The 12504-nt window shown below is 39.6% G+C and overlaps 1 protein-coding gene across 1 annotated transcript in view; it reads left to right on the top strand.

The window, feature by feature from the left end:
• Nucleotides 1-12504, top strand: part of LOC138583592 (zinc finger protein 236-like) — a 63629-nt gene that overhangs the window by 22170 nt on the left and 28955 nt on the right. The window contains 7 exon segments of the mRNA XM_069655484.1: nucleotides 77-209; nucleotides 1861-2121; nucleotides 2285-2517; nucleotides 3592-3693; nucleotides 7271-7413; nucleotides 8061-8158; nucleotides 11411-11562. Of these exon segments, the coding sequence (XP_069511585.1) occupies nucleotides 77-209; nucleotides 1861-2121; nucleotides 2285-2517; nucleotides 3592-3693; nucleotides 7271-7413; nucleotides 8061-8158; nucleotides 11411-11562 (1122 nt within the window).

The raw sequence follows: 12504 nt of genomic DNA, 5'->3' as shown, positions 1-12504 counted from the left end.
TGCATGTTCTATACAAAATGAAATGTTTTTTTCAAATGGAAGTCCACATGTTGCTTGTTCACGTGTCGCTTAACAGGCTTCATCCCATCCCAGAACCCTCGTTTGGCTTTACAACAATACCTGGAGGTTGTGGGCAACGACCGGCCGTACAAGTGCCAGTTTTGTAGTAAAGCCTACAAGAAATCAAGCCATCTGAAACAGCATGTCAGGTAAAGCTTCATCACAACACATGTTCAATTCAGTCTTTAAGAGTCTAAGCAATATCTCTTTTTAGGGCCCTAAGTTTTTGAGTAAGGTACTGACATGTTCTTCATGTACATCAAATTAAATGGAACAATTTTATGACAATATATGACAAAAAACAAATTTAGATTGTTGCAAATTTGCAACCTGTCGAACCACACTGAAAACAGATTTTCCTGTCCATTTAAGGCCTTTGAATTAGCTTCACCATCAGGCCATAGTTACCACTTGTGTATATTAAATTTGTACACAGTAATGTTAAAGGGGGGTATTATGCTAATTTCAAGCTTCATATTTCACTCTGTGATACCTGTGGAGTAGCTTAGCATAATTGTCAGTTAAAAAAGCTCATCATTTTCCTCACACCTCTCACCTGGTGCTCTGTACAGGCCCTTATACAACGACTCAGTCCACTCTGTCCGCAACTACAAGCCCACTTTCTTCTGACTGGTCAGCTTTCTGAAGCCTGCTGAGACTGCACATAGTTATGTCACAAAGTGCCGCTTGTAGAAAAAGAAGTGTGAAAACTGGCGTTCACAGCAGCCTGTAGACTCCAACATACTTTTACCTACGGATCTGAAACTTCACCCACGTTTAGTATGGCCATCCAACATTGTAAAATTATATATATATCTTAAAATGTGAAACACTGGAATACCCCCTCTTTGATGTAATGTATGACCCTCTCAAGATGAGCAACAGAATAACTGAGAAACCATCCTTTTTAAGTGAGTGTTCACTGTTGAAAATACAGGAAGTTTACTTGCTGCAGTATTGATATTTGCAGACAAATAGCTAGTATTGTTCTAAGAAAATTTTGTAACATCCTAATTTCTGAGAACAAGATAATAGGTGATGAACATGAAATCTTTTTTGCCCATAGCAGTGAGTGGAAGCTTTTATACAGAAAAGAACAAACCAAGGGGATCGAGGTTGGAGCCTTGAGGGACACCATATATGAGTATGGTTAACAAAAAGGTTAATTACCAGGAACTATTGGTTTCATTTGACATGTTTGACTTAAACCTGTCTAAGACAGTGTCTGTGGTGCTTGAATAGTTGGCCAAGAGAAAAATGTTGACAATTTAGCTTTCCCTTTCCGTTGATGTCTAACAGAGAATGGAACAACCAATACCGCTGTAAGACTGACATAATGTTCTTTATGGTTTTTATAAACTTAACCTAGGTAATAATGTCGGGGATAATAGATAATTTTGTTCAGCTTGGTTAGTTTTAAAGGCAGGAGAGAGCAAAGTAAGGGGATATTAAGACATTTGATAGAAGTGGATGTATTTGGTGTGTTACGCAAGTACCAAGGGAGATGAGAGGAAATTGATGTGAGGGAGGAGATGGGGAAAAGAAAGTGGAGTCATTAGCAGGTGGACAGAGGAGAAGCAGCTGCATGGTGTATTTGTCAGGCAAAAAACAAACAAAAAAAATTCTATCTAACAAGAAGCATTAAAGCAACCCACTAATACACGCATTTGTTCTTTTGTGATCACATTTGACAATACATTTCTTTGAATATCATGCTGCAGCTCTATACTTTGTGTCTCACTTTAAAAACATACTAAAACAGAAGTTTTATGCCTAACTAGCTTAGTTGTGTCTTCCCAGGTCTCATACAGGAGAAAGGCCCTACAAGTGTGTGCAGTGCAGTCGAGGTTTTGCCTCCTCGGGAGTCCTCAAGGCTCACATCCGTACCCACTCGGGCCTAAAGGCCTACAAGTGCCTGATGTGCGACACCACATTCACCACCAGCGGCAGCCTGCGACGCCATATGACCACCCACAGTGACCTGCGACCTTACATGTGCCCCTACTGTCAGAAGACATTCAAGTCATCACCCAACTGCAGGAAGCACATGAAGACACACAGGTATGTGCTTTGGCAGTGTGTTTGTTCATAAATGTGTTCATTCTTTTTAATACAAACCAGAGAGCCCTACTGAAAGTAAGTAGCATTCTCAAGTGTAAAAACATAAATGCATCAGTCACTAATTGACATCCAAAGTTCTGCCTTCCTTGTCCTGCCGTGCTAGGTATGAACTGGCCCAGCAGCTGCAGCCCCAGTCAACAGAGGACCCCTTAGGAGGAGGCTCTGTGGCTCATGACATGCAGGTGGAAATAGAGGGAGATTCCCTTCAACAACAACCTGCTTCCTCTGCAGAGCAGCAAAGCATGCTGGGACTGGGCCAGACAGAGGTTGTGAATGGAAGTCAACAAGTAACATTGGAGGCACCTCTTACTGACCAAAATCTTGTACAAGGAGACGGTAAGCAGGGGCTGGGGTTGGGCAGGGTACAAGCTCAGGGTCCAAGAACCAGAGCCTTTGTAGGAATTCACAAGTAAATTTTTTTGACGAAATGATATAAATGTTTCCATAAACACAAAAAAATTACAAAAAGAAACATTAAACGTACAAAGACAAATTAAACACCAAAGAGATGCAAAACAGAAAGCTGAGCTACCAAAAAGAGACAGCAAAAAAACGCATAGAGAGACAGAAAACAACTGCAAAGGTACAAAGCAACTACAAAGATACTAAATAACGACTAAGAGACAGAAAATCGCAAAAAACTAGCTGCAAAATGACCACAGGGATATGTAACATCTTATTATTCCCTGAAGTTTAATGTCATGATACATTTCATAATTCTTCCTCTCACACAGTTGTTTCTTTAAATTATCCTTTTATGACAAAAGATGTCATAAATGTCAGATTTAGTTGTAATTAAAAACAGATTATCCAAACATATTTGCTATCTGAGTATATGGTTTGAATAAATTATCTCCAGTGCCGTTTCATGCACTCGAAAGGGAGCAAAATCATAACAATACAAACACTTTAATCCATCCACAAAGACCAGGACCTAGCCCTTGAAAGTAGAGGACATCACTGTCCTTCAGAAACAAATATGTCAATGTCATTGGTCTCTAAAAACTCCCTATTTTTATAATAAATTAGGTGCTAGTTTAGAATTGAATCTGTGTTTTAAAATGCAGGTCTGATGGTCAGGTTCAGCACTTCTGACCTCATTGATTTTTTATGACTTTTTAATAGTTCATAGACTGAGATTTTCCATGAATACGAACAGCGTTAGTTTCCATTAACTTGACCAAGTTGCACTCTGTATTTGAGTTTCATAAAAATGATTATGAAACTTTTCTCAGTTTGCCTGTCATTTTAATCTAATCAATTATTCCCCCCACATAATCTAATAAGTAAATTTATACAGTCCACATCAACCGTTAGATGTGATAAATTGTCCTTTTTATCAATGTTTCTCTCTGTGACTACAAGACTAACCTGTTGTTTTGTTGTGCATCTCTTTCTCCATGGTGACAGACTCATATGTGACTACCCAGCATTCATTGCCTCAGAATATCAGCCAGTTCGAGACACCAGCTCTGCCTCAGCCCGCCTTCGACCAGCAAACTCTAACACAAGGTACAACCACACACACACACACACACACACACACACACACACACACACACACACACTTTCTGTCTCACCAATTAGACTCATGCAGGCTTTTCCAATCTGGATTTTATTTATGGAAACTATAAATGTAGATAAAAGTAGAAAGTCTGCTTTTCATTGTCTTCATTTGTGTTTCCTTATTAAATAAGTTAATGAACAATTAGCTTTAGGGAGACATTTCCTGTTCCAGAAATAATGAAATCTTTCACATCAGCTTGTAATTAAATAGAAATCAATCAAACACAAACATGACTTACTGCTTCACAGGGTTGTCAAAGAAAACAGCAGTTGCAGAACAGTTAATTTTCTCATACTCCATGAACCATCCCTGATGTGTCCCTCTTTCTGGATTCTTCCCTCTCCTTTCTGTAACTCTTAATCGAGTGTAGTGTTCACAAACATATGGCTGCCACTTTACCCCACACAAGTGCCTCATGAGTTTATCACCATGCTAACTGACTATTGCTGGCTGGCTGTGCAATCAGACTAGTGGCAGCAGCTGCAGATAGCATTGCAAACGTCTCTCAGGCATATGTACCTTTCCCATTCTCTCAGGCTAAGAATTTCATTATTTAAGGTCGCAGACCTCAAGTGTCATCAAATATTGAAGGCTAGAAAGTGTATGTGCACGAGGACTGTTGATCAGTTAATCATTTTTAAACCCTAGGTATACCCTTGCAATGCTAGAACAGTATTCTGTAGTTTTAGTGATAAAACTTGACTAAACTGATCCCCTGTGCATCACGCATGAAACTATTGTTTTAATATTTTTTTTCCCTAACTGTGTTTGCTTACAACAGTTATTTCAGTTATCTCACGTAGGTGTGTGAGCTGTGCCTTGTTTCAATTTCACATACTTGACCTGCATCAAAATGGTTCTCTTTTGAATATGTGATTAATAATCACCCTTAATGCTAAAAACAATGAATCAAACAAAGTAGCTTTGGACTGTTTTCCCACATGGTTTATGTTGTTGCCACATGTGGTCTGAAATATTTTGTTTTTTACACTTTCTTTATTAGTTTTCCAAAAAACAAACAATGACAAGAAAACACACACACAGGAGACAAATAAGAATATAGAGAATAGAGAGAAGAGAATATTTATACCAAAAATAAAAATACAGTCAAAGTTAAATTAACTTAATTAATTAAAAATGAATCTAAATAAATAAACAATAATAAAAATAAATGCAAATGTTCCTCGTACAACTAGTAATCACAGGTGTCCAACTTCATCCCACTACACAATCCACATAAAGCAAGGCATGTTAGGTTTACTCCTACTACAAACAGAAGAGCAATCCTCTCCAAATTCACTTCACTAGAATACTTTTTTTTTTCAAAGGATATACATGCAGACAGCATGTCAGCATTCCTTTAGCCATTTACCAATAAGCACAATTCAAAAGCGTTTAGAAAATAGGAAAAAAAAAGCTGTGGTTGTTTGATTGAAAAAATCCAGATTTCAAATTCTGAGATGGATAACATTTTTTAAAGCACTTATTGGAGGCCACGTTAGACAAACATTTCAGCCAAATAAATAATGATAATTTAATAACACTATTAATTCCCACAAGAGAAACTAGTTTGGGAACTTCTAGACAGTAACAATAACAAGAGACATACAAGTCAGACAAGCCCACAGCAGACAGCATTATGAACAACAAACTGCCCCTGATAATCCTGTGAATGTTGCCCAGTAGGCCACCAAGTCACTATATTAAAACAACAACTGTGTATTAATGCAATCATTCAATTACAAATGATAGGCTGACTAGAAGTCATGCATTGAAATCATGGACTGTATAAATAGTGTACAGAGCCACCGTGACGTCACCCATTGGTTTCTCGACTGCGTAAATGAAGCCGAAATATGGTGGCCACCATGTTGGTTTACCGGAGCCTGAAATGACCAAATTCGGATGAGAGGATGGAGCTGCAGAGAAGGGAGTGGTTGAAAAATGCCAAGTTATTAAAGCTGAACAGTTTGTGTCTGTTTGTGACGGTGACTGACTGCAGGTGTTTTTCAATCAGGCTAAAGAAGTAGCGGACTCGCTGCTCGCTCGCCCGGTGAGACAGCGGTGGGTGGAGCATTTAAATCACTGAAAAGCTGGAGCTCAGATTCTTGCACGGCCAGGAAGTTCCCTAAATACCACAGAGAGAGACAGATTATTTGTATATATTGTAATATAATTAAAACACACCTGTTTTAGTTATATTAAGCCTTAAATCAAGGTAACTGTACGGCAAAAAATAATTCACCCCCGTACAGTTATTTTTTTTGGCCTTGGCTTCATTTTTCAACACCAGAGGTTGCGGCTTGATTGAAATACATAACATTAAATACAGGCAATAAATATGAAATGAAACTTTTAAGATATCGGAGTCAAATTGAATAAAAAGAAAACTTTTATGTTGAAAAGGCAACATGAACCTCATGAAACCGAAAACATCATGTTATTCAAAACATTCACAGCTGTGGGAACAAAGATCTTTAACTGTCTGCAGAGCATCTTGGCCTCCTAACCCGGTCACTCAGCACACTTTTTAAGACTAGTGAAAGCACCAAACCGGGGATGACCTTTAACCTGAAGGTCTGTCTTCTACAAAATGCCTCAAATGACTCAGGAGTTGATTCAAGTGTAGACGGAGATTATTAACTTTTAATCCTTTTTTCCGTCATTGGTTGAAATGCTGCTCCCCCAACAGCATAGAAACGACACTAACAGCACAACTCTTGTAGAAAACATATATTTCTTACTGACTTGACTTCATAAGCATCAACCCAGACTGTGCCTTACTTAACACAACATTAACACTTGCATGCTCCCTTCATCACCCATGTTTATTTGTTACAGAAGATATTTCTTCTTGCTTGACAAATGTGTTACAATACACAGCAAACAGCTAATCAAAGATATCTTTTCTTTATACTGGATCCATTAACTACCTAATGCAATGTGTACCTGCTGTTTGCAATAATTACATCAGCAGATTATGTATTAATACATTGTTGGTTATATCTGAACACAGATATATTTCTGTCAATCTGTTTATTAAGGACAAAAATCAGCACTTAAAAAGGTGTTGTGATTAAATGACCTTCCTATCTAGTGTTTTAGGTTCAGATAGCATCGTCATCCATTGCCTTTTTGCTGCAGACTTTAATCCCTGCAATGTTTCAGTGTCAGCAGTCAACAGTATCAGTATGTTATGGTCTTCAGCCAAAACGTCTGTCAATTAAATGCAATAAAAGTCATCCTCCCTGATGGTGCAATAAGTGTCTGTCTGTTATTTTGCTGTGATGTGCAGAAATTTGACAGATGCAACTTCCACCAATATTTCATGGTCTTTAATTTGTATTTTTGCTGAAAGAAAGATTTTGTTACATTTTTGACTGCATTTTTGCTGAGTTGTAGATTCACTGTTGCTGTTAAATGCTGCGTCATCAGGCAGTCCACTTCTTTATTTTGGTTGCGATTATACTTTTAAATCCAGTCAGTAACCTGAGACTGATTCTCCTCTGTTGTTCCCTTCAGGCTTCACCATCACTGAATCCAGCTACAATCAGTCTCAGTTCTCCACCGTCCAGCAGCTGCAGGACTCCAGCACCCTGGAGTCTCAGGCCCTGTCATCCAGCTATCACCCCCCCAGCCTGCTGCATGTTCCCAGTGCTGAGGTGGTGAGTCCTGAGCCTCCAGATGTGCCCCAAGGCCTTTATCTACTTCTGTTGTCAGTTTTATAAAGAATATGCATATTAAAATATATTCACAGTGTAAGATTTCTTTAGTTCTGATACTACACACTGATTTCAGTCAAGTGGATTATTCACAGTTTATTCAACGTGCACCTCAGGCATCCCTTATAGGGAAGGGAATCAGATAAGATCATTAAAGCAGCATAAAGCAGCTGCATACATTTGCATTTAGATGTTGCAAGAAAGCTAAGATTATGTTGAAAATAGAATATACAGCAGATGCAGTTCATTTGCTAAATGATGGAAAGGTTCGCTTGACTAACACCCTGGCTTAATAATTGATTATGCATGACACAGGGTAGATTGCTTGGGGTATGTTTGAGCCTTGGAGAGCAAGACTAGGCCCCCCCTGCTTCCGGTTTTTATGCTCGGCTAAGCTATCCCCCATTAGTTGCTCTGTTGTTAATATGCAAACATGAGGGTAAAATAGATTTTCTCATAAAAGTAGGCAAAAAAAGAGTATTTCCTCCTTTGAAGATGTACTGTATCTAAATAACAAAATACACTGGAACTAATGAAGTCCTTGTAAACGTATTTCTGTCTGTATTAAAGGGAGATATTTTCTCTTGTAGACCAATGGGCTCCTTCAGCAGAGCAGTCAGGCTGAGCTCCATTTGACCACTGAACCACAGGACTACCAGGACGACAGTGAGGACAAGAGAGCCTACAGGTTGTTTCATGAATACTTTTTGATGTGTGGCTTCAGAAAGTGCTCCTACTTTCTCAGCTTTTAAAATCCCAACCCCTTGTTAAAGCACCAACAGTAGTAATCACTGCTGTTTTTGCACACCTGCATTTCTCTAAGGCAACTTCTGCCTTTCATTCATACTCTGCATGAATGGACGTTTGTGAAGTGTGATACTTAAGATTCTTCCTCAGTTTTCAATTAGCATTTAGCTACTTCAGAGGCATTCAGTGACTTTCCCATAATTGCTTCTGTTTTCTTTGCTGAGTGATTTGAGTTGTACCGAAACGTGAGTATTTGACATATATAGTGTTTACGCTTTGTGAAAGGCCCCCTCACTTCCCTTCTCAGGGCTTGGTGCTGCAATAGTGATGAAAAATCTCTGGGTTTCACCAAAGCACCCACTCAAGCCAAAGAGCACCGACTTTGTCACATCAAACCTGAAACTCCTTTTCGACGTGCTCTCAGAGTACTTCAAGAGCAGACTGGCAAAACCCATGTCATTCAGGAGTGGCTTATGTCTTTTTCATTCCACCTTTGAAAGCCGATTGCTCTGCAGCACTCAGGTCTGATGAGATGTGGTGCTGCAGCAGACAGGTTCTCCCATCTCTGAACATGAACCTGTGATAGTCCTCTATTTGTTGACCAAACATCCCTATGTCCAGCATTTGCTAGTTAAAGCCTTTCTAAAAGAGCTAGTTAGCTAGAGTTCCTTATATTTATTTGTAAAGATGCAAGAGGTGTCTTACAGAATTAAATCAAATCAAATGCATAAGCACTTTAAGAGGTCTTAATGGATGCTTTCATATTGTTTCACCCTTAGAAACTGTGTTATCTGAGCTGCACCGTGAGACTGAGTAGTTGTATTCTTGTTTGTTGGTTTGTTTTCCCTCATTGCAGTGTTTGGATCGTGTTTATTTGCTCTATAATATCCATACAGACCTTTTTTTGGGGCTTAAAGCAGATTACTGAATGCAGGCACCGCCATAAACACAGAGCCTGGGGAAATAAAAGGTATTGTTTACACCATTCACCAAAGTGCCTTTAATAACTTTACTTTGTTATCGGCATCTTTCATTCGAAACCTTCAGATAAAGAAAGAGACATTCCCCAGAGGTACATTCATGTTTGCCTGGATATACCCACAATGTATTGTAAACACCTTTGTGAAAGGTATAAACTGTATTTGCAACAAGAGAAAAAAAGAAACATCCATGTTTTTAAATAACCTTAAATCCTCTGAATCATCCCCAGTTTAATATTTACCCTGCTGGCCAGGATGTAACTGTCCGACTAGAGGGAACATTGAAGAGGAAAAGGAACAACTATTTTTATCATTCTCACACACCTGTTTCCATCCTGACATCAGCTTAATATGCATGCAGGTCTTGTGAGGGGTAAACACAGAGATGGTTTTTGCCCTACAGACACTTTTGCAGTGATAGTTTACTGTGAACGTGCAGAAAACTGACTGAAATCAGACCCGATGAAGAGAAGGAAATTTGCTGTTTTTTAAAGGGCAAATTCACCAATTTTCAACCCCAGTTCTATCATGCTATCAAGGGGAGCTAATGCCATTATGGCAGAAAAAAAATCAGTCCCTATCCGCTTCTCCAATGGGCCCTGGAAAACCTCCGCCAGACTAGTGCTGAACGATTTGAAAAAATATCTAATTGCGAGTATTTTGGCGTATATTACGATTTCGATATGATTTGCGATATTAAATTGAATGATAATCTCATTTTCATTGAAAAAGAATAAGGTGTGTTTTCTGCAGGTATCTCTACCAAACAAAGATATTTGATACAACGTCTGTGTATGATGTGTAGGCCAGTACATCTCTGGAGCACAATATTTCAATTACCTCAGTTCACCTTTAATAAATGAAAGTTGCAGCAGGCCACATTGAGATTTCGATGAAATGTCGATTAATTGCTCAGCCCTCTGCCAGACTCAGTAAAATGCGTCATCTGGTGGAGGCCAGGGAGCATGCTGCTTGCTGCTACACTTCCTCAATCTAGGACGCCCGCCTCCGATGTCATGTCTCATTCAAAATCGTCAAGTTCGAAATGTAGACTGCAGACCCGAAGATTTTTTTTTGACCATCCACCAGCATATTCTCGTCATATTTCGGATTCTGTACCGAGACATTGACTGCAGCAATCAATGTCCTTGACTGGAAAACGGTAGTATTTAACTCCAGCGTCTTTCGCTGGGCCGTTCCTTTCAGAGGGAGGGGCGCAATGCACGCTGGGTATTGTAGGAATGTAGAATGGGCGAAACCACAAGCTGTTTGTACAACTTTCTCCACAGCTATGGCGCCAATTTCCAATATTATTGCTTCTATAAATTACAGAGAACACCAGCGTTGAATCACAGTGGCTTTTTCCAGGGGCGAATTGCTCCTTTACTTTGGTCATGAAGCTGAATAAAAGAATCCTTACCGACAAACTTTCAAAAATATGAGGTAATGAAGTTTGTATTTTAACTTTAGAGCCAAATCATAAGCATATTTATTTCATAATTTATGTCAGTTATTTCTATACACACTACAAAGTTGAACTATCTTCTCTAGCTTTCTTGCAAAAAAGGATCTTACGATGTGTTTAAAATGTCAGAGCATCACAAGATAATTAAGAGCTCCTCAAACCTCCCCATGCAGCACGCAAACCACAAACAAAAGCTCTTATTTCACCTGCCAGATGCTTTGGGGATTGTGGACACTTGGCTGTCAGCAAAGGCTCATCAATTTGTTGAATAGTGCCCAAGAAGTGGCACCCTGTCACACCCCACGGGTTTATGACGAGCCTGTCCCGAGTTTTTCTGGGTTCCTTTGAGTCGTGCTGACAAAGAGGCACACGGGTTGTTTGTGTTGTTTGGTTTGTGTGTTTGAGCACAAGTCTGTCCTTTTGGTTTGTGAGCTTCTACAAACCAGACGAGTGCTCTTTATATTCCCAATTATTAGTTTCTTATCAATTATTCTTTATTATTCTTTTCACATGCAGATATTCATGCTGTCATTGTATCCTCCATAGAAAGGATAAAATTGGCAGAACAGATAAAAAACTAATGACAAAAGATAAAAATTGAATACAATGGTCTACAGTATTTGCACAAGATTTTAGAAGCTTCCAGAATTCACGGCGGACAATCTCTCTCTTTCATTAAAAATTAATCATGTCTACCATTGGCCTAACTGTAAAAACAGCACAATAAGAAGTTTTTCTTTCATTCCAGGTGCAGTTGGTGTAATAAGGGCTTCAAAAAGTCAAGCCATCTGAAGCAGCACGTGCGCTCGCACACGGGGGAGAAACCATACAGATGTCATCTCTGTGGACGAGCCTTTGTATCAGCCGGAGTGCTCAAGTCCCACCTCAACACACACACAGGTGAGCTCGCTTTATACCAGGGGCTGAGAAATCTCCAAATGTCTTCCCTGTTAATTAGATTGAACAAATGCAAAGCCTTTAAAGGTCATAAGTAGGGCTGTGCACGGATATTCCAATATTTGATTATTCTAAATGACGTGGGTATTCGACTATCGCTGTAGCTTATGAATTTTTGGGGGGCCTAAAGTTCATTAAATATTATTCTTTAGCTATAAAAATAACATACTGTTCATTAAACGTGCATGCCAATGTCATTTATAATATGTCAAAAGTAGAAATAAAGAAAAAAACACGACTGGCACAGCAGCGTAACTTAAATACTTTAATTAATTAATTAAATCTCCAGACACGCCGTCAGGATCAAACAGGATCACACGGCTGTATTATTTAGTGCGTGTGTAATGGACACTGGACAGTGTATGAATATCTTTTGGTGCCACTGTCGGTGTCACAGGTAGCGATGTTTGAGGATTGTAATAAATTGCATGATGGAGAGCTTGGTGTCAGTCTCCGGCTCTTGGCCGGTGTGTGGCTCGAGCAGGAATCTCCCTGACGTGAAGCAGGCGTGTGTGGAGGCAGCGGTGAGCGTGTCTTCAGGCACGTCACCAGATCGGCACCAAACTAAAAGCAGTATCATGGGAAACAAAAGCTCTCAGTGCTCTGTCCCATAAACAACTTCATGTCACTGCGTCAGCAAATACACAGATATTCCCTTATGAGGAAGAGCGCTGCTGTTCGTCCCTGTGTGAGTAACAAACAGAGACTCGCGCGTTGTGAACTTGCAGATGTATGCCAACCTTACTAATGCGCCCTTTAAACAGCAGAGACAGACTGCGTCGGGTGAAAAATAGCACTGTGCACCTCAGCGCTTTGGGCCAGGTGTACGATAGGGCCCTATTCGAATATTGAGATGCCTTCAAATGCCCATCCCTAGTCATGAGC

Source organism: Semicossyphus pulcher, unplaced genomic scaffold (genome assembly GCF_022749685.1).
Source record: "Semicossyphus pulcher isolate SPU_LCO1_2020_fin unplaced genomic scaffold, fSemPul1.0.p SCAF_9, whole genome shotgun sequence".
Taxonomy (NCBI): Eukaryota; Metazoa; Chordata; class Actinopteri; order Labriformes; family Labridae; genus Semicossyphus; species Semicossyphus pulcher.
Note: the sequence above shows the minus strand (reverse complement) of the source record. Positions and strands in the feature narration are given on the sequence as shown.